This window comes from Danio aesculapii, chromosome 15 (assembly GCF_903798145.1).
Source record: "Danio aesculapii chromosome 15, fDanAes4.1, whole genome shotgun sequence".
NCBI classification, from domain to species: Eukaryota; Metazoa; Chordata; class Actinopteri; order Cypriniformes; family Danionidae; genus Danio; species Danio aesculapii.
Genome location: NC_079449.1, coordinates 24,791,038 through 24,813,676, shown reverse-complemented (window position 1 = coordinate 24,813,676; position 22,639 = coordinate 24,791,038). Strand labels below are relative to the sequence as shown.

General features: G+C 36.8%; 1 protein-coding gene across 2 annotated transcripts; it reads right to left on the bottom strand.

The window, feature by feature from the left end:
• Positions 1-15,591: 15,591 nt before the first annotated feature.
• On the bottom strand, positions 15,592-22,557 carry rad1 (RAD1 homolog (S. pombe)). 2 transcript variants are annotated; one of them, XM_056473009.1, is made up of 6 exons: positions 22,430-22,557; positions 19,297-19,501; positions 19,104-19,212; positions 18,434-18,692; positions 17,389-17,487; positions 15,592-16,224 (listed from the first exon to the last, which is right to left on the bottom strand). In XM_056473009.1, exons 2-6 carry the CDS (start codon positions 19,489-19,491, stop codon positions 16,047-16,049), a joined length of 840 nt encoding a protein of 279 aa, XP_056328984.1. In that variant the 5' UTR covers positions 19,492-19,501; positions 22,430-22,557; the 3' UTR covers positions 15,592-16,046. The 2 variants fall into 2 exon arrangements, with proteins under 2 accessions (XP_056328984.1, XP_056328985.1); XM_056473010.1 differs by lacking the exon at positions 17,389-17,487 and adding an exon at positions 17,187-17,328 and having other exon boundaries at positions 16,134-16,224.
• Between the last annotated feature and the right edge of the window lie 82 nt (positions 22,558-22,639).

Here is a 22,639-nt window from a genome sequence, read left to right as displayed (position 1 = left end):
CGAACAGGTACATGTCTGGGCAAACAGCCGCACACACATTCACAGTGGCGGGGCAGAGGATGGCATGTGTGTGTCGTCTGTGTTATAAGCGGATCAGGGGTGTGACCGTCATTTCAGCATTTCAGATTATTCTGCGGGGGACACTGTTTATTGTGAGGTTTACTAAAGTTAATATCATGCAAAAATGAATAGTTGCCTATTACTAAATATATGTAATAATTATAAAACTAAATGATAAAATATATTCGATTAATAAACATTACACAATATTTTGAATAAAATCATAAATATTAAATTATTATATAAATTAATTCCATTTTCTTAATTAATATTAAGCATTCATTACTATTATGATATTAACTAGCTCCTGTCATTATTCATTTTCCTTCGGCTTAGCCCCTTTTACATCAGGGGTCGCCACAGTTGACTGAACCGCCAATTTACCCTACATATGTTTTACACAGCGGATGCCCTTCCAACTGCAACCCAGTACTGGGAAACACCCATACACTCTCATATTCACTATGGCCAATTTAGTTTATTCAATTCACCTGTACCGCATGTTTTTGGACTTGTGGGGGAAACCGGAGCATCCAGAGGAAACCCACGCAAACACAGGGAGAAAATGCAAACTCCACACAGAAATGCTAACTGACCCATCCGGGACTCAAAGCAGCGACCTTCTTGCTGTGAGGCGACAACCACTGAGCCACCGTTGTCATCCTGCTGTCATTATATTAATAATTATTCATAACATCTAATGATAATTTATTGGTAGTAAATCATTATTGTAATTCATTCATTCATTTTCTTTTCAGCTTAGTCCCTTTATTAATCTGGGGTCGCCACAGCAGAATAAACCGACAACTTATCCAGCACATGTTTTACGCAGCAGATGCCCTTCCAGCTGCAACCCATCTCTGGAAAACATCCATACACACTTATTCACTCTCATACACTAGAGATAATTTAACTTACCCAATTCACCTATAGCGCATGTCTTTGGACTGTGGGGGAAACCGGAGCACCCAGAGAAAACCCACGTAAACACAGGGAGAACATGCAAACTCCAGACAGAAACACCAACTGACCCAGCCGAGGCTCGAACCAGCAACCTTCTTGCTGTGAGTCGACAGCACTACCTACTGCATACTGTTGTAATTTAAAAGTGTGTATATATGAAACCTTATGTTGTAATGAAGTGCTATAAAAATGTGTTCAGTAGGCACATTCAATAATATTACGGCTGCCCAAAAGGCAACAATTATTGCATTTTGTTATTTAATACATAGGATTGTCAAATGATAGATTATTTCAAATAGTCAAATTATTAAGATTATAATGCTAACATAATATAATTCATTGAATTATTTGAGCAAGTTAATATACACTACCTGACAAAATGTCACCTTGGAATTATAAGGTTCCATCTGCGTTCTGAATGATTTGGAAATATTGAGCTTAAAAATTTTGCATTCCATATAGCAAACAGTGTGTGTGTAACATTAGTTTTTTAAATAAAAAAGTCTTAAAATGCAAACAACTTCTAAAAACATCCCATAATCATCACAAATCATCACAAATACTGCAGAAGACCTATTGGAACCCACATAGATCCAAGATTCTCACAGAAATCAGTCAAGTTTGGTGAAGGAAAAATCATGGTTTGAGGTTACATTCAGTATAGGGCATGTGAGAGATCTGCAGAGTGGATACCAACATCAACAGCCTGAGGTATAAAGACATTTGTGCTGCTCATTACATTACAAACCACAGGAGAGGGCAAATTCTTCAGCAGGATAGCGTTCCTCATACTTCAGCCTCCACATCAAAGTTCCTGAAAGCAAAGAAGGTCAAGGTGCTCCAGGATTGGCCAGCCCAGTCACCAGACATGAACATTATTTAGCATGTCTGGGGTAAGATGGAGGAGGCACTGAAGATGAATTCAAAGAATCTTGATGAACTCTGGGATCATGCAAGGATCATGCCATTCCAGATGACTTTATTAATAAGTTATTTGAGTCATTGCAGAGATGTATGAATGCAGTCCTCCAAGCTCTTGGGAGTCATACACAATATTAATTATTTTTTCCACAGCACCATGACTTTATATTCTATACTGAACATTATTTCTGTTAAGTAACAAGACTTTTGTCTTAGCAAAGTCAGACCTTTACTGTCTCAATTAAATAATTAAAAATCAAGGCATGATCATATTTTATTTTGGTTAAATAAGCGTAATCTAGAGGACTTTGCCTTTCATATTAGCCACTTCTGATACCAAATGATCAACTAGATGTCAAGTTATTATTTGTTGCTCCTAAAACTTGAATAGGCGACTTAATTGAATAGGTAGTGTACTAATATTCTTTATCAAAATATATTGTAGATGATTATTATAATTATATGCTGTTAAGGTTGCATAATTTAATTTATTAACGGCATATGTTTGTATATGCAAATCTTTTATCAATATTGATTTTAAATAACAATGCAATATCAATATTTGTTTCTTTTTAGCATAGAGGAATATAAACGCTACTCTGCTTTGTGTTTTTTTTCCCCTGAGGTCAGGCCACTGAGAACATGCAGTACTCTCATAAACATGCACAATTGATACAAAGCTCAACGGTCAAACAGGTAACATGTTTGTTTCCATCTCATGTCTGGTGACATTTCTGCACAATGACACAAAAGACCGTCTCTTTACTGTAAATAAATAACTTTTCCCTTTGCTCTAGTATCCACCTGACAGCTGTGAACAATACGGAGATTGCTAAAGTTCACCCACAGATAAAGATTGACATCTATGTGAACTGATCCTTGTTTCTCTGAGACTCCGCAACAGTTAAATGCGTTACCAAAACACAGTGTCCACGTGTGTGTGAGTGTGAGGCTCGAGTTTACTGATGACATCATCCTTTACTTCACCTCATTCTCCTGTCTTCTTACTCTCATATATCTCTATCTGATAAACCTCGCTCACCTCTGTGCACATTTTTCACAGATCAGTTTTCACTGTTGCCACCTGAAGTGCAGGATAAACAGAGTGTGTTGGTGGTGTAAAGGTAATGGAGGAGCGCTGAGTGACTGAGGCCAGAAAATCATCTGCATGTAAACAATGACAACAAACAAAACCGCATACGTTTTAGCTGCCGTGTTGGTTTGTATGATAATGTCAACACTCAAATAAATATGATGGGTTGTTTTACCACAATGTTGGGTCATATATGTACAAACCCAAAGTTGAGCTAATTTATTCATATTCTTTTCGGCTTAGTCCCTTTATTAATCAGGGGTTGCCACAGCGAAATGAACCACCAACTTATCCAGCATACATTCTACGCAACAGATGCCCTTCCAGCCACAACCGATCACTGGGAAACATCCATACACACCTATTCAAACACATACATAACAGACAATTTAGCCTATTCAATTCACCTATAGCACATGTATTTGGACTGTGTGGGGGAAACCGGAGCACCTGGAGGAAACCCACGCGAACACGGAGAGAACATGCAAACTCCTCACAGAAATGCCAACTGACTCAGCCGACGCTTGAACCAGCGACCTTCTTGCTGTGAGGCGACAGCGATACCCACTGTGCCACTGTGCCACCTAGGGCTAATTTAAAACAATTAAATTACACTTTTAAAGGCCACATAAAATTAAAATCTACTTTGTTTATTTTGCAAGCTTAAACTGTTATTTTTAGGGTGAATAACTATTCTGTTAAAGTTAATCTGCTAAAAAAATTATTATTTTAGTAATCTTCAATCAAATTCTGGCCATTTGCTTGATTTAGTACCGTATTTTCCGCACTATAAGGCGCACCTAAAAGCCTTAAATTTTGTTATAAAACGGCCGTGCGCCTAATAATCCGGTGCGCTTTATGTGTGCACAGAGTTCAAAAATCTGTAAAAATGTTGTTGTGTGATTTCGGAAAGCGCTCCGCTTGATTGGCTGTTGGAGCATTTCCCGCCGACACAGAGACGTAAAACGTACACTCCGTACGCAGCAGCAATAAACCAATCAAAACAGGGCGTTTAAAGTGAAGTTGCGAGCTGCGTGGGAGCAATGGATGACAGACGGCGAACACACTTTTACTAAGACTGGTAGGCAGCGCCGGGCGAGTTACGCCCCCATATGTGAATGGATTGTGGATGCCTGGGCTAAGGTGTCTGCTTTAACTGTTGTCCGAGCTTTCGCAAAAGCCGGCATCATTGCTGAACAGCCACCCGGCAATGAGACTGACTCGGACAATGATGAGAGAGAACCCGGCGTGTTTGATGACGAAACTGCCCAGCTGTTCAATTCAGACACAGAAGATGAGGACTTTGATGGATTTGTGGGAGAAGACTGATTAAAAAAAATAATGTGAGTGTATTGTTAAATAGTACAATAAAGTTCAACTAAACTGTTTTGCTTCCATTACCTTTTTTTTTTTTTTTTTTTTTTGCAGACAGTGTATTTTAGCGTGCGCCTTATAATACGGTGCGCCTTATGTATGGGTTAAGTACAGAAATAGACCCCGTAATTGAGACTGCGTCTTATAATCCGGTGCGCCTTATAGTGCGGAAAATACGGTATATAAAATCTGTGAAAATATTGAGTAGGAGGCGGGGCTTTCTTTTGCGCATCATTCCCTCATAGCAAATATGCCTCAAGTCTGCTTTTGAGTGACACACCCGGCTGGGGATCGCCCCCTGGGGGCTGGCTGCAATACAAGTGATAAACCCCGCCTCCTTCTTGTTAACAAACTAGACTTGAGCACAAATAAAAAAATATTTGCACTTGTAATAGAATTTTCTGAAAGATGATTTTGGTCATTTGAGGCACTTGTTATCAAGCTGATAAAGGTTCAAATGGTCATTTAACAAACAGTATGTTTTTAGCCAGCAATTTAATGCTAAAAAACGGGGCATGTCATCATGATTGACAGCTGTTATTGACAGCTTCTCTAAGCAGACCATCGGAGCTTCGAGAGGAGATTGAAGCATCAATGTTTGATTTCTGTGTTATTTAACCATGATAAAACGAGTTGTTTAGCAGTAATCTATACTTTCTGACAGGATCTGATGGATCACTGTTTATCTTAATAGTTTGCTGATACACGCCAAATGTCATGACAGGAAAAAAACAGGTGATTATCTATCAGTGATTTTTTGGGGGGGGTCTGAAATAATAGTTAGACAAAACTAATGTTAGCTTATCTTTAAATTAATCTCCTGTAACATTATTTGAACTTTAAAGACGTCTCTGACATTTTGAGCTTCGGCATGTTACTGAGTTAATCTACTGAATTTGCTGTTATAAAACAATTAATGGTCTAGAAGTGGAACTGCAAATGTTTTATATTAATTATATACATAAGTTATCGTTGTTGAAAACACCTAATAAACATTTAAATGAATGTAAATTCCTCTTTAATTAGGGTATTGAATAAAGCAAATGAAAACTGAGGCAAAGAAAAAATAATGAACAATAATATAACGTTACAAGCGATGTTGCAGCCGCTGAATTGATGTATTATTACTGCTTTGTTTAAGTTTAATCAATTAAGTTTATTGTTCAAATTGATAAGGATTATTTTATATTGTACAGGGATGGGATATGTTAATATCTTGACATTTAGAAATCTTGCTGTTTATCTTTTGCTAATATAACCCCCCCAAATAGCAAATAGCTGTCCAGGTTGTGTAGGCTATATTTTTGGTCCTGTTGATTATTAATTAAACAAACACATTTTTAAAAATGTATGTGTTGTTTATATAATATTTTTCATATTTTACAAGTGTCATTTCTATCCCTATGAAGATAACAAATTCCAACAACCCAAAGAGTTTTTTTTTAGGCTAGAGTGTATGAAAGATTGTTTATTTCTGCAGTCCAACATATATTGTTTTGGTTAAATTATTAAAAACAGCTTACATCACACTGTTTTCAATAAATCATATTATCACGTGTTTGTAAATGTAAGTGCTTATATTTATTTAGCAAGCCTTTGTTACAGTGTAGATACGGGCGGTCAAGTGAGAAGTTCGGGGGGCATGGTTGATTTGACGTGAAAGCGTTTGGTTGGAAGTTTGATTCCTTGGGTCTACCTCAGGCTCCATCAGGCAGTCCTTCTGCGCATGCCCAGGCTCCAATTACAGCAGTTTTTTGAGACAGTTTGTGCCTCATGGCACACTAATGGCAATTAAGAGGCATGGTTAAGGATATTAATATATAGTTGCTATGGAAGCCCTCAGGTTCACGTCAATAGAAAGACTGCCACTCCAAAGGAAGCAAATGGTCAGACTATAAATTGAAAGAAATACTAAAAAAGATTAAATATTCACCTTAAGAATAACAATGTGAGCTTGCAAGATAAGCATAATGAATTTAGATTGTACGCAAACTTTAAACCCAAACACTAAAAGAAGGTGATTCATATTTGGTAAATCTTAATGAGCGATTTACTGAATTATTCATTCAAACGGTTTGCTCAAACTGGCTGATTCTCAAATGACACATTATGCACGTATACATTCAGCCGTTTAGTGTGTGTGTTTAGTCTCATCCCAAATGCAACAAACAGAAATTGAAGTGAAAACATCCTGATTTTCTTTCAGTCATGATTGAAAATGAATAATGTGAGATTAATTATTTAATATGAACGCCGTGGATCCGAATCACCCACAATGTAACCAACAATCACTATAGAGGTTTATTGTTTACAGGTTTCTTTCAACAATTCTAAGTAAAGAAACAGAAGTGAGAGAACATTCAGTTGAAAGCTGGTTTCAGTCACATTTGTGATTGTTTACATAAAGGATAATGAAAAATGAAAGGAACTAAGAGAGAAGAGTGAACGCGGTGTTTTGTGCATGCAGCCACATTAACACTGGTGTCATTAGTGCTTCAGGACGCCTCTGAGTGCAGATTTATCACAGAAACCTACAGGGTCATGATTAATTATTCATATTACCTAATAGATGATGTCATATTTAATTGGGCTCTTTTTATGCACATTTCTGAAATGTTGCTGCATAGTTTTAATAGTGAACTGATGATAACAAAAAGGTTGCGTTGAATGTGGGGGAGGGCCTATAACTACCTAAATGCACCCCTGGTGTTAGGGATGGGGCAGAAGTAGACATTAAAATCCAATAGTGTCTGAGGGTGCACTCACACTAGGCTATACGAACCGTGCCAGGGCACACTTCCCGGTTTGTTTGGCAAGTGCAAGTGCTCCGAATCGTGTGCAGGTGCGGTTCAGTTGACCAGCCCTGGCCTGGTTGGAAGAGGTGTGCCAGAGCGTGGTTTAGTTGGGCTTTGGCATAGTATACTTGTAGTGTGAGTGCAAAGCACGCCTGAGCCCGAAACTGAAGACGCGGCGTTACTTTTAAGGGACTGTTTCATATGAATTTATTAATCATGCTTACTTTTCAATGAACACAAACTGTCATAGTTTATTAAAGATGCAACCCCTTGCTGTACATCAGCTGCCCCCTTCAACAAACCTCCTAATATGTGCAACACAAGGATCTTTATGAGCGTCAAAAGTGGATCTGTTACGCAAAATGTTTGACTGCCTGTCCCAAATGACAAAAAATAATACAAAAGGATATAACTTAAGCAATGTCCACTATGCTGAGCAAGAGCACATCTCTTCTGTTAAACTGAACAGTTGCATCATCGATGATGTAAGCGTGCTCAGGATTGGAAGGTAAATAATGGAGTGTGAGTGCAGGCCGTCGAGGGAGAGGGGAACAAGCGCGCTTCAGCATGGTTTAAGGCAACTGTAGCTAGTGTGAGTACGCCCTGAGAGTGCACGTGCAGTCGGTCTACTCTTCTCAAATCATCTTGTGTTGCAAAGAATACATTGGCTGCTAAGGGCATTAAAGGAGCAACTCGTGGTGTGGCCACCATGTGGCCCTGAACTCAACCTTATTGACAGTGCTGGGCAGTAGCGTCGCTTTTCTTTTCGGCTTAGTCCCTTTAATAATCTGGGGTCGCCACAGCGGAATGAACCGCCAACTTATCCAGCATATGTTTTATGCAGCGGATGCCCTTCCAGCTGCAACCCAGTACTGAGAAACACCCATACACACTCAATCACACACATACACTATGGTCAATTTAGCTTACCCAATTCACCTATAGCGCATGTCTTTGGACTTTGAACTGACCTAGCTGAGGCTCGAACCAGCAACCTTCTTGCTGAGAGGCGATTGTGCTAACCACTGCGAATAGTTATATTATAGTGCAATAACATATTTTTGTTTAAATTTGTGTTTTTGATTAAATAAATGCAGCTTTGGTGAGCAGGAGCTTATTTTTAAACATTTTAAAAATCATACTGACCCCAAAATTTTGACAAGTACTGTATATTCATCATTTCACGTGTGTGTGTGTGTGTGTGTGTGTGTGTGTATTGCCTTTAGTCTGTCATGCGCAGCCTTTTAATACTGAAATCTGAGTTATTTTTGACACATTCCTAAATGTACAAATCAATATAATTATAGTATAAAAGGTTACATTTATCAACATCCGCTATGCGATGCATGACACTACACAAAACAATCAACATGAAGAAAAGAGCAGAACCATAAACACACAGGTGCGATGTTCATAGCTTTCTCCTAGGACAGAGACAAACAGCCTATTGTCTGATGAGCGCTGGTCAATTGCAGTGATGTCAGAGCTGCATGACCTCATCTCCATCATAGGGATCATTTCACACATGGCTGCAAGCTGAAGCGGAGGGACAGCAGCATTAATGGGTTTTTAGGGTGGATTGCGGAGGCTGTGAAGACCAGCTGGTGCTTCCATGACCCCCACTGACATTCGCAGTCCCCAAACAATGGCTTGTTGATGTGGGGTATTTTTAACACAGAGTGGAGGAATGTCAAACTCCAGTCATGTTCACTGTGGAGGATTCTGTTCAGCTGACTCTGCAGACTGCGCTCTGGTTGACGTATCAATTTCATGCTCATTTGTTTTAGTGGAGAGTCACACATCAACAGTTTAGAGGGCGATTTAACTGAGCTTGTATGCACCAATGGAGGATAATTAGTTATAATTTGGTCTACACTGAAAATAATTTGAGGAATTGATACAAAAATTTATTATTAAATAAAATAAAAGATTGAAACAGTATTTTTTAATTATTTTGATTTTATTACTGGTTTCTTTTATGTTTTTGGTTAGGAAATTATCTGTATATAACTTTCTTGTAGCAAAAATGTATTAGCAAAAAGTGTACGTACAGCTTTCATAGTATAGTTTACTTTTTTTTTTTCTAAAACAAAATCCAATAATCATTATATTAACTAAAAGAGTTTAAACTTTATAGGCATTCAAATAAGTTTTTAAACAATTATAATCAATGTCAACAGCTAAACTGAAACTCTGCGTACCCGGTACCGGGTCATTTATTTCCACATTCTTTACATTTTACAGATCCGTACTGGCCCAATACCTCCATAAATGGTTCCGTCCTGTCATCAGTTGGAATAGAAAAACTTTTGCATAGATTAAGATAAGACACATTATTCATCTCTCCTATGATTACTGACATGTGCAGGAACCACCAAAATTAATTACAGCAACTAGGCATGGGCCGGTATAAGATTCTGACGGTATGATAACCTTGGATAAAAATATTACAGTTTCTCGGTATTGTGATCACTTCTCTAAAATATATTCTTTTTGCATCTCTGGGTAAAAAACTGAAATGTTTTCTCCTTTGAACACAAAATACTTTAATTTGAGAAACATTTTGAAACATGTCAGGCTGAATAGTTCAAATAAATAATTGACGTTTGCTGTCATTTCTTTACCATTTAAAGTGGCATCTTTGGAGATCTTTTTTGTTAGGGATGCTGTTGTCCTAAAAACGAAAAAAAAAAAAAAAAAAACGTAAATAAAAAAATCTTACACATACTTTAGGAACAGTATAGCAGAAAATGTTGGCGGTTTTAAAACCTTGACTTTTCCAAACCGTGGAATACCATGAAAATGGTTATTGTCCCATGCCTAACGGCAACCACACAGGACCTAAAAGGTACACTTTCAAATTTGAGTTTTTTTGAGGGGTTTATAATAACACAGACAACATCTACAATTACTTTAATCACTTTCAACAGTGTTTTCTGAAAATTCAAAGGGTTTTCTTTAAAATGATACCAAACTTCTGCATGTGGATTTGGAAAGCTTTTGAATTTGGGTAGGCAAAATCCAGGTGGAAATCCCAAAACAGCACTTGACTTTGAGAGGTTAAGGCTACTTTAAGTATTTTATTGTAGAACAAATCGAATTAATATTAAATTATAACTGCAATTTTTTTTTTATAATTTCTTTAAAATACATATTTTTTCAATGTGAACTGCAAAAAAATCCATTAGATCACCTTAAATTACTTCAGCTTGTTGCACCTAAATGGATTTAGTTTGTCAGCTTTCAGAAACGTTTAAGGGATTAAGCCGAAAAGGAAATAAATGAATGAAAGAATAATGACTTATTACTGAAAACTGTACTAAACTAAGCTGAAAAACAAACAAATAGAAGCTAGGCATGGGCCAGTATAAGTTTGAGACGGTATGATAACCGTGGATAAAAATATCAAGGTTTCACGGTATTGTAATTACTACTCAAAAATATATTCTTTTAAATTGTCTGAAAAACAACACAATTTTCCCCCATTGATGACAATTTACAGTATTTCATTTTACAATTTTTAAATGTACAATTTATAATATTGTGGAACAGTAAACATGTCAGGCTAAATAATTAAAATAAAACATTGACTTCTGTTAAACTGTACAAGAATGCTGGGTTCCACACAATTCATTTATGTTGTCCCAACACAAATCAATTAAGTTAACTTAATCGGTTTTGCAAATGTAATTGGATTGAACATAAGACAATTAAGTTGTTCCAAAAAAACCTCAAGAATTGTGTTGTTTCAGCTCAATTTAAATAAGTAGTTTGAACAAGCATCAAAAATATTTTTGAGTGTAGACTCATTAGTTTACAAAACACAGATTCTTTATAACACATAAAAAACCCTTACATATACCTTAGGAATGGCATAGCAGATTTATTTAGCGGTTTTAAAATATTGACTTTTCCAAACCGCAGTAAACCTTCAAACCGGTTATCACACCATGGCATTTTTTTCAGTGTAAGAACCAAAAATACCATTAGCTTTCATTAGCAGTATAAGAGGTAGCATACAGTGCACACAGAGTCAGTGTGTACAGTTAAAGTAACAGACAGTCTGATGACTCACTGTCCCATGTGGGTCTGTGCTCTGAAAGCCCTGCACCTCCTCTTCATCCCCCATGGGTTCTCTTGTTGCTAATTGTTGGAGAGTCACAACAGTTTGCTCATTGGCCAGTTAGAGTTTACAAAAGCCAGAACTTGACACCAGCTGATTCACTGCTAGGTCAAGACTGTTTATCCGAGCAGCGGGCAGAGGATCGCCCTCTTCATCAGCGAGCCCTGCGCTTGTGTTTAAAGAGCACAAAGTCATGCCATCCCCGTGACATCACTGCTCTGAGCCATGCCCTGGATCAGGTTGCTCGCCCGCATCAAATGATACTCTGGGCAGTGTTTACTTAGTTACGCTGGACACTGTTGTTGGATGCTGTCTGAGCGGTCAGTGCAGCTGGGAGATTTGATGCTCATTTATAGAGTTAAAATGCTTTCAAAATGCCCCAAATATGCAGGGTTTTGATGGCACGGTCTGATCTTAGGTGTGATCAGCAAGATAAACGGCTGCTTAGGGCCCCAGGAAATCTGAGGGCCCCCAGATAAATTATACCTGGCGGTTCATTCCGCTGTGGCTACCCCGGATTAATAAAGGGACTAAGCCGAAAAGAAAATGTATGAATAAATTATACCTTTCAATTATATATAATATCATTCATTCATTTTGGCTTAGTCCTTTTATTTATCAGGGGTCGCCACAGCGGAATGAATCGCCAACTTATCCAGCATATGTTTTACGTGGCAGATGCTCTTCCATCCGCAACCCATCACTGAGAAATCTATAACATAATTCATTCATTCATTTTCTTTTCGGTTTTAATCCCTTTATTAATCTGAGGTCACCACAGCGGAATGAACCTTCAACTCATCCAGCATATGTTATACGTAGCGGGTGCCCTTCCAGCCGCAACCCATCACTGGGAAATTTATAACATAATTTTCTATCATATTTTGTATGACGAGGGTCTAAAAAAATTTAAGTTTAATTAATTAATTAAACGTAATTTTAAAAATGTTAAATATTCTATTAAAACATAATTAAAACTATTACAAAATAGTTTATATTAATTATTTTAGTTGCAAATTCATTTTAAGAAAACAAATCATTTAAACAGTTTTACAAGATGCATTACATGTGATTATTATTATTTTGCATTAAGAAAAAATATAGAAAAGGAGATTTGTAATATATGGTATAAGAAAATAACAGCAAAATAAATCAATTACGAATAAATTAAAGCACAAACTATTGGGCCTCATGGCTAGAATTACTTAGGGCTCCCAAATCACTAAATCCACCCCTGTGTGTGTGATGCTTATGTGTGGGACTCCCATCTTGTGGGAAAGGCATCTCTTTTGACCTTATTTGTAACATACGATCAGGTAGGGCCATTGCAGTCTTTTTGGCTCTAGACTTCGGGGTTACTAACTTTTATTGATTTTTAAATGTACAGGGTGTCCCGCAGGGTCTTAAAGACTTCAATTCCTAAAACTAAATTTTAGGCATTACAAAAGTCTTAAATTTACCGAAATATTGTGTTGTGTTGTAAATCATTTTAAACAGGTCCTAATTTTCCTGTCTTTAAAAAACTACTCATTCAGGCCGAAATTATCCAATCACCAGCAATCCTTCTCAATAGAACTTTTACCAAACAGTTTAATTTTTAACTCTGTTTACCAATATAGTTTAATTATATTCTTACAATAACGTTTGTTTAAAAGAGATTTATTTAAGTTGAGGACACTGACCTGGAGAGACAGTTATTGCATATTTTTAGCAATGTTTAGAAATGTTGTGTTGAAAAAAAGTGCATCTATGAGATTGCTTGTTTTGATACATTACTTAAAATATGTGAGTGAGAAATAGGTAAATTAGAATATCTTTGATGGGGATGATACAAATCTTTTCCTTCATTATAGTGAAAAATCATTCTAGTGTTTATCCCCATAGAAGACATAAATTTCACTGATCATTTCATTGTTTTGCTGCAAACTGATTATTTTTTCTTATATTATTCTACTTTTAACGAATAGTCATGTAGACACTTGTTTGTTGAGCAAGTAGTTTGATTGTTTTCTGCTGTTTATCATCCCCAGTCATTTCTCCCATAGCCAACTGAATCGGAAGTTCTAAAACAATCGCAAAAATGAGCGCACTTCCGCATGATCTTAATAAAAAGTTCATCGTTTATGATTTTATTATTTACTTTTATTTGTGCTTTTTGTATTTTGTAATCATGAAGAAATACTGTGACAATTCAGCTAGATTGACATATGAAGAACTAAACTGTCAGATTTTTTTAAACATATTTTTTGGCATGAAAAGCTTCCACTCTTTATGGAACTATCAATGCAAACAAAAAATTTTTTTTTTTAAAAAAAGCATTGCTTTAGATGCATTACAGAGTGTTTATTTTGAACTATCTCACATGTTTTAATAGGTTTCTCTGAAGCCTCTGTTGTTTTCCATAGGTAGGGAAAATTGGGTTATCTTACAAGATGTGGAAAGTATAAGCCCACATGAGTAGCTATAATATATCCCTGTACTGTAAACATACACTAATGCTCAAAGATAAGGGGTCCTTAATTGTTTTTTTTTTCTGAATGTTTTTTTCACTAATGCTGCATTTTTTAAAGTAATGTCAAACAATAAAAATAATAATAATAATAATAATCATATTGGGAATTACTATTACAACCTTAAAAAAACTGCTTTTCTATAATACATTTTAATATGTCATTTACTCATGTGATGGCAATGCCTGATAAAGAACCTTAAGTCTGATTACTCATTACATTATTACAGTGTTCAGTGTGTCCATGATCAGATTTCATTAAAATATGCTGATCTGGTGCTCAAGAAACTTGGTAATATTTCCAATGCTGCAAATTTTTACTTGGTTTTACTTGGACATAGGAAAATGAAGACCCGTTTAATATGATACAACTAAATATTTATGCGAATTTAAGACTTTTTAAGGTCTAAAATATTGTTTTTTAAAATTTAAGTCATTTTAAGACCTCACGTACACCCTGCATTTCACACTTCATTTCCAGTTGTAAGTAGCCTAAAACTGTATTTCATTCTTTAAAATAAAGATGCCAGGAAGAACCAAAAAAAGGATTTTTAGTGATGCAATAGAAAAACCTACTTGAGTTTGAAAAGTGCTTCAAAGATCCATTTTCATAATCTAAATAATATTTTTCAGCAATAAAGAATGGTCATGAATTATGTTCATGAACCGTATATACAGTTGAAGTCAGAATTATTAGCCCGCCTGTTTATTTCCCCCCAAATTTCAGTTTAAAGGAGGGAAGATTTTTTTCAACACTTTTCTAAACATAATAGTTTTAATAACTCATTTCTAATAACTGATTTATTTTATCTTTGCCATGATGACAGTAAATATTTGACTAGATATTTTTCAGGATACTTCTGTACAGCTAAAAGTGACATTTAAAGTCTTAACTTGGTTAATTAGGTTAACTAGGCAGGTTAGGGTAATTAGGCAAGTTATTGTATAATGATGGTTTGTTCTGTAGACTATCGACAAATAATATAGCTTAAAGGGGCTAATAATTTTGTCCTTAAAATGGCTTTTAAAAAAATAAAAAAAACTTTTTATTCTAGCCGAAATAAAACAAATAAGACTTTCTCTAGAAGAAAAAAATATTATCAGGCATACTGTGAAAATTTTCCTGCTCTGTCAAACATCACTTGGGAAAAATTTATAAAAGAGAAAAAATTCAGTAGGGGGCTAATAATTCTGACTTCGACTGTACGTTAAAAGTTGTCACTGGAACCATTGGTATTTTACTGTGTTTGCAGTGTTGCTGTAAATGTATAATTTGCAGTAGCTGGCCTGTTTCTGGTGGATTTCTCTGCAGCTTCAGTGAGCAACTCATGCATCAGGGCAGGAACCCGCTGAGATGAGAGGGCGACAGAAGTGCGCTTGTTTTGCTCCTGTGGCGCTCCTCTGCCCGGAAACAGTGTTGCCTCGACAGCTGCGAGTGAAGAAGCGATTGGTCGCGAGCGAGGCGACCGCTCGAGCAGCGCGCGCTGTTCTGGGACCCTCTTTCAGCCGGAATCAACATCAAGCCGCCTGTTTGCCTCACAACGCGTTCGTGGAAGAAAATGAAAACCCATTAAACATTTAAAGGCTGAGACAACAAATTAACTTGTTGTATTCTAATCATTTAGATGAGTGTAAATAAACAACGGCCGTTAGGAATTATTAAAATAGTACTTTGAGAAAAGGAACATTAATAAAATGTGTGTAAACAAACATACATTAGGGTGAACACTAAAAGCATAATTGAAAACATGTCTATTTTTAACATATTTAATATTTATTAAAACATCAAGCAGCGACAGCAAATGCCTAACACACAATTCTCTTGCGCCCCCTGCCGATTACACAGGGAGTTGTCCAAACTTAATAGAACGATACTAATTAAAAGGGATAATTCAACTTAAATAATTTATCTGTCATCATTCACTCACTTTTAACTTCCAGTTGACTACCAGTTTCCAACATTCTTCAAAATATCTTATCTTTTATTTTCAATGTCTTATTATACAACAGAGAAAAAAACAGAAACATTTTGAGGTGAGTAAATAGGAAAGTACATTTTTATTATAGGATAAACCATTTCTTAATTGATAGAAGTTTATTTGGTTTATGGCATTCATTTCTATTTTAATTTAAATAACTGATAACGTCGGACAAACTACATACATTGTAAATCTAAAAAAAGAAAGATGGAGATCATCATGCATAAACCTATTCCTCCTCCACTTCTTCATCCGGGCAGCAGTAGTACTCCACAAAACAAATCTGACCATCGTCATTCCTCACGAGATACTGTAGAGAGAGGAAGCCTCGACTGTCAGTTCTGACCGACACTTTACAGGACAGGGCCAAGGCTTTTGTGGAGGGTTTCAACAGGGACATCTTATACCTTTGAGAATAAATATAAGAGAAAATTAATCTTAGTGACTTTGTTTACTGTGCTTTTATTGTACCAGAGTACAGTATATTGTACTAGCAATGACATTGCAGTGTGCTAAACAACATTTCTCACATCACTAGATGTCTGTTGTCAAGCAGGGATCATAGATGACCAGGCACCACAGATTGAATTGCATGCGGTTTGTGGAACAATGGCAAATATTGAGCAAAATAAAATGCAGATTCATCATTAGCATTTGTTTTAAAGGCTTCAAAGTTAGGGTTTCATGTGAGTTTAAAGATTTCATGAGTAAGAGATGATAAAGTTTTTAGCTTTAAGGAAGATTAACTGCATTTAATTTTATTTTGCATTTTGATTATTATTAGACTGTCCAGAAAAACTGAAATCACAGTGAATTTAATGAAATATGATATACAAAACACAGATCAATTAACAATCTATTAATCGAAACACTTCGATTATTATACTATTATACTGTTGTGATGTTAATATACTGGTTTATTTTTTACCCCTCTTTTTACTGACTGTTTTGAAGGTTTGGTAAATTTTGTCAAAAATATATTTAATAAAAGCTGACCAATTAGCATGTAAATCTTTCTTTATGCCTTTCTGTTTGCAGGGTTCAACGCTAAAGATTTTTCTACTGGTTCCAATTTTTATTTGCCCTTATTTTCACTGGCCCCACCAAAAAAAAAAGTTAATAGCTATTTGATAGTGTGTGTATATATGTATATATATATATATATATATATATATATATATATATATATATATATATATATATATGTATATGTATATATATATATATATATATATATATATATATATATATATATATATATATATATATATATATATATATACATACACACACATGCATGCACGCACATACGTATGTATTTGTATGTATGCATGCATGTATGTATGTATGTATGTATGTATGTATGTACCGGTATATGTATGTACTGGCCCCGGGCCATCGGGCAGTCTGTATTGTCGAGCCCTGGTTTGGCATCTTTAGGTGCAGTGTGGAAAATGGTCATTTGAGTTCTAAGTGAACCAGGATTACCCGTCTCAGTTTTCTTTTTTGATCTGGACCAAACAAAACGAGAAACGAAAGGAAAGTGTGAAAAAGTTCATCTGTTTTGCTACCTGTTGGTCTGTATTTTTGTACACTGGAACAGCTCCATCATGTCTGAGTCCTTGGGATAATCATAATGGGCATTTCCAGAATTACCAAATGTGGATAATCTAGGAAGAAAAGGAAAAAAGATTTTAAAAGCTTTTACAAGCATGAAATCAGTGTTTTTGAATGATTTCTGGAGAATCATGAGGTGTTGAAGACTGGAAAAATTGTGTTGAAAGTTGAGATTTGCCATCACACGACTGAACAGCATTCTTAAATATATCAATGAAAACACGTACTGTAAATTGTAAGAATATTTCACAAATGTACTGTTATTTCCCAATTTTTGATAAAATAAATGCAGCCTCGTGAGCAGTTTTTTTTAATCATATGGAAAAACTAAAACATTTAAATTAGGCATGTCCAGATCCCATCATGTGATCGGAAATCAATATATATATATATTCTCATTATTTTTAACACATCTTTAGTTAGACCTCTTTCTTGACTTGCTTCTTGACCGCAGCAGTGTGTGCAGCATGACATCACTTTGTTGCAGAGACGCTATTGGTTAAATGCCTGCAAAGTAGAACACGGAAGCAGCTTGAAGCGGTAAGCGCGAGTATGTCTGCGGTCTGAAGATATTATAAAGTTGATGACAATAACATTGCGATAGCAAACTGTGAGATATGTAAACTTGGGATTGCCTGCTGGGCATTTTAAGTTGAGGTGCTATTTGTTGTTATATTAAATTTTTTTTATAATTAAATGTTGCACTACAGTTGATAAGTGAAGAATGTATGTTATTTATTGCTTGATTGTTCAAGCTACCTCACAGAAGTGCTCTGAGTTGTTGAATGTTAAAATAAGATGAATTGTTTAAAAAATAGGGAATATCCTTGTTCTGTTTCTTCACTCTTCTTTATTCTTTTTTTATGTATTATAGAAGTATCGAATCGGGATTCGGTGTCAGTAGATACTCAAAATCAAATGACTCGGGGGCAAAAAAACCTGATCGGGACATCCCTTATTCAAATTACTCCAAACAAGTCATGTTCAAAATTACTGTACCTGAAGTAAGGATGGCTCGGTGACATGGTAATCTGTAGAACTTCACTGGTCATGTCCAGCTCAGAGAAAGCTTCTTTAAGACTGTCCGACTGCAGAATCACCTTGTTGGTCACGTTTGTGCTGCAAAAGTCAAAGTCTATGGGCTCCTCGGGCTCCTGTGTGTTAATCTTGCATACAGTGACCACACCACCTTCCTCCAGGAACAAAGTCAGTGGATATCCATATCCATTGTAGCACATTCTCAAGGCGGTGCACACACCTTGATGATAAGATAAAAACATTTATTAAGTTAAACTTATGGTGGCGCAGTTGGTAGCACAATCGCCTCACAGCAAGAAGGTCGCTGGTTTGAGCCCAGGGTTGGGTCAGTTGGCATTTCTGTGTGGAGTTTGCGTGTTCTCCCAGTGTTTGAGTGGGTTTCCCCCACAGTCCAAAGACATACCCTATAGGTGAATTGGGTAAGCTAAATTGGCCGTAGTGTATGTGAGTGAATGAGTGTGTATGGATGTTTCCTAGTGATGGGTTGCGGCTGGAAAGGCATCTGCTGCGTAAAACATATGCTGCACAAGTTGGCGGTCTCAGATTAATAAAAGGACTAAGCCGAAAATAAAATGAATGAATGAATGTTACATTTCCAAAAAAAAGACTGCATCACAATTGTAATACACACCTGGCACTGTGCTTCCCCCAAAGATGGTGAGGCAATCTAGAAGAACAGTTAAGTTAACCTGAAAGCCAACTGCATCCTCTTTGATGATGTATTCTTGAAAAATATCAGCCTGATGTCAAAAAAATACACAAATATGCTTATAAATTCAACTGTTCTCAACTGAACCTGTCTGAATTTGTCTGCTAACACCAACCTGAATGAATGCATTGGCCTGAAGGCATTTGGAGTCCTCAACCGTGACTTTCAACCCATTCTGTGTTGCATTGAAGATGGCATGGTCCTTGAAAGAGATGGCTTTTAGGATGTTGGAAAGATTCCTTGCATTGTCCAAACTGGCTATCAGGATGTACTGGTCAACATCGGATTGGGACTGAGTTGACAGAGGCATGTTTCTACATCTGTAATGACATTTAAAAGCCAAAATGTTAAATAGTAAAAAACAGCAACAAATTTGCATATCAGATTGAAGTTTTCTACTTTTACAAAAACTTGTTTTTGTAAAGTACTACTAATTCTGTTTTAATGTGTGCTAAAAAGGCTACTGCGCAAAAGAGCATTCAAGAGAGCATTCTGACCAACTGCATCACAGTCTGGTATGGAAGCTGCTGTTGCTGAGCGTAAGGCACTGCAGTGGGTGGTGAAAACTGCCCATCTCATCACAGGAACCCCACTTCCAGGCACTGAAGACATCGAGAAGAAACACTGTCTGCGCCAAGCACGCAATATTCTTAAGGGCTCCTCTCACCCTGCTCACAGACTGTTTCCTGTCCTGCCTTTCGACAAGCTTTTCAAGTTCCCCCGGACAAAAACCAGTAGATGGAGGAACAGCTTTTTCCCCAGAACTGTCATCCTTTTGATCTCTGTCTCCCACTATATATATATATATATATATATATATATATATATATATATATATATATATATATATATATATCATAATTAATATATTCATTCATTTATATTCTGCCACTTTTCCAGGGCCGGGTCATGGGGGCACCAGTCTTAGGAGAGAACCCCAGACTTCCCTCTCCCTAGACACTTCCTCCAGCTCCTCCGGGGGATCCCGAGGCGTTCCCAGGCAAACCGAGAGACATGGTCCCTCTAGCGTGTCCTGGGTCTTCCCCGAGGCCTCCTCCCGGTGGAACATGCCTGGAACACCTCCCTAGGTAGCCGTCCAGGAGGCATCCGAAACAGATGCCCAAGCCACCTCAGTTGACTTCTCTCGATGTGGAGGAGCAGCGGCTCCTCCCGAGTGTCAGAGCTCCTCACCCTATCCATAAGAGTGCGCCCTGCTACCCTTGGAAGGAAACTCATTTCGGCTGCTTGTATTTCGGTCATGAGCTTTGGGTCATAGGTGAGAGTAGGAACGTAGATTGACAGGTAAATTAAAAGCTTTCGGCTCAGCTTCTTCTTTACCAAAACGGAGCAGTACATCGACCGAATTACTGCTGCCTCTGCACCAAGCCGTAAGGGACCGGTGGGTTGTGAAATGGGAGGTGGTTGAAGGTTAGGACCACGACAACCCGATCGTCAGGCACAGAAATAGTTAATACAACCTGTATATAATGTTCATAGTACATCTATCAGTAAATATAACCCAGTTTTTCTACAATTGCACTTTATAACCAGTGGTGTAAAGAAACAAATTACAAATACTCAGACTACTGTAATTGAGTAGTTTTTCTCAGGAATTGTACCTTACTGAGTAGTTTTAAAAATATATACTTTTTACTCTCCCTTGAGTACATTTTTAGTGCAGTATCAGTACTTTTACTCCACTACTTTCCTTCAACCTGCAATCACTACTTTATTTTTTTCTAGTCTACGGGGATTAGAAAAATCTGTCCTGTGATTTCTGTCCAATCAAATAACACATAGAAGGTCAATCGCATCATACTGAACAACCTCAAGATATGGTCGATTTATAATTGCCGCAAACTGTTCGGAAGCATTAAAAGTGTCCAAAATCCTTACACGCAATGACCCAAACTCGGTCTTGGAGGGCCGGTGTCAAGGAGAGATTAGCTCCAACCCTAATCAAACACACCTGAACCAGCTAATCAAGCTCTTACTAGATATACTAGAAACCTCCTGGCAGGTGTGTTGAAGCAAGTTGGAGCTAAACTCAGCAGGACACTGGCCCTCCAGGACCAAGTTTGGACACCCCTGGTTTAGATGCATGTCACTGATGAGAAGATGATGGATGTTTACTGTATGATGACTGAAATGACCAGCAGGCACAGGTGGTCAACATGACATCAGATTGACGTTGTACCCCAGTGTCATTGGGACGTTGCATTTTGTTTGGAAATAAAAATTGAGTTGTCATCAGAACCCAACGTCAGGACATCAATGTCCAACCTAAAATCAACCAAATATCTATGTCTAATGATGTAACAGCTTGACGTTGTGTGGACGTTACCACTATGACGTCTATCAGACGTTGGATTTTGGTTGCCATACCTGACAAATAAATGTCAGTAAGTGACGTCAATATGATGTTGATTTAAGATGTTGGCTCGACGTTGGATTTTGATCACTTTCTAACACAACCTAAAAACAACCAAATATCAATGTCTTTTGATTGTGTTATTGGACGTCAAAATAACGTTGTCCTTAGATGCTGGCTAGACATTGAATTTTGGTCACCTGACATCACAACCTAAATATAACCTAATATTAACGTCTTATGACGTTGTGTGCCTGCCATTTTCACACATCCTCAAATTACATGTAAATGCATCAGCTTTTTACTGCGTAATACTCACTACTCTTGAGTACTTTTGAAAGTGCTACTTTTTACTCATATTTTGAGTAATATTTACTAGATACTTTTACTCGCACTACATTTTTAGGCAAGTAATGGTACTTTTACTTGGGTATGATTTTTCAGTACTCTTTCCACCACTGTTGATAACTTATACCTATATCCTGCACTTGCTGCTATTGCAGTCCTGGTTAGACCTTAACCTACATTTTGTTGCCTTGTACTTATACATGTGTAATGACAAAGACTTATACATGTGTAATGACAATAAAGTCAAATCTAATCTAATCTAATCTGAAAAAAATATATATAATCCACAACAATTTAAATACATACACAAATAAAATGTATTCTCCTCGTCTTTTATTCATAAAAACGAGAGATCTGAATCTTTACGTTAATTTAAAATTAACAAGACTCTTATCTGCTGTTTACAAATTAACGTTACATAATATTGACAGCAAATTGTACTAACGTTACTAGTTAGCTAAAATGCTATCAGGCAGTGAATGAGCGAACGTTAAACATAAATAGTAAACGTTCCTGTTACTAAACTTACCTGTTAGATATATGAAATATGACAAAATAACATCTTTTTAGAGTTTGGCGCCCTTAAGTTGTTGCCATTCACTCTTCTTCTTGTGATTTTGACTCAGTTTAGCTTTCCATCCGTTGTCTCGCGCGCGCATATGGGTCTGATGCAGAACTGCAGGATGAGTTCACACATGGACGTTTACAATATTAAAGGGGGGTAGGTTTTTAAAGGTTG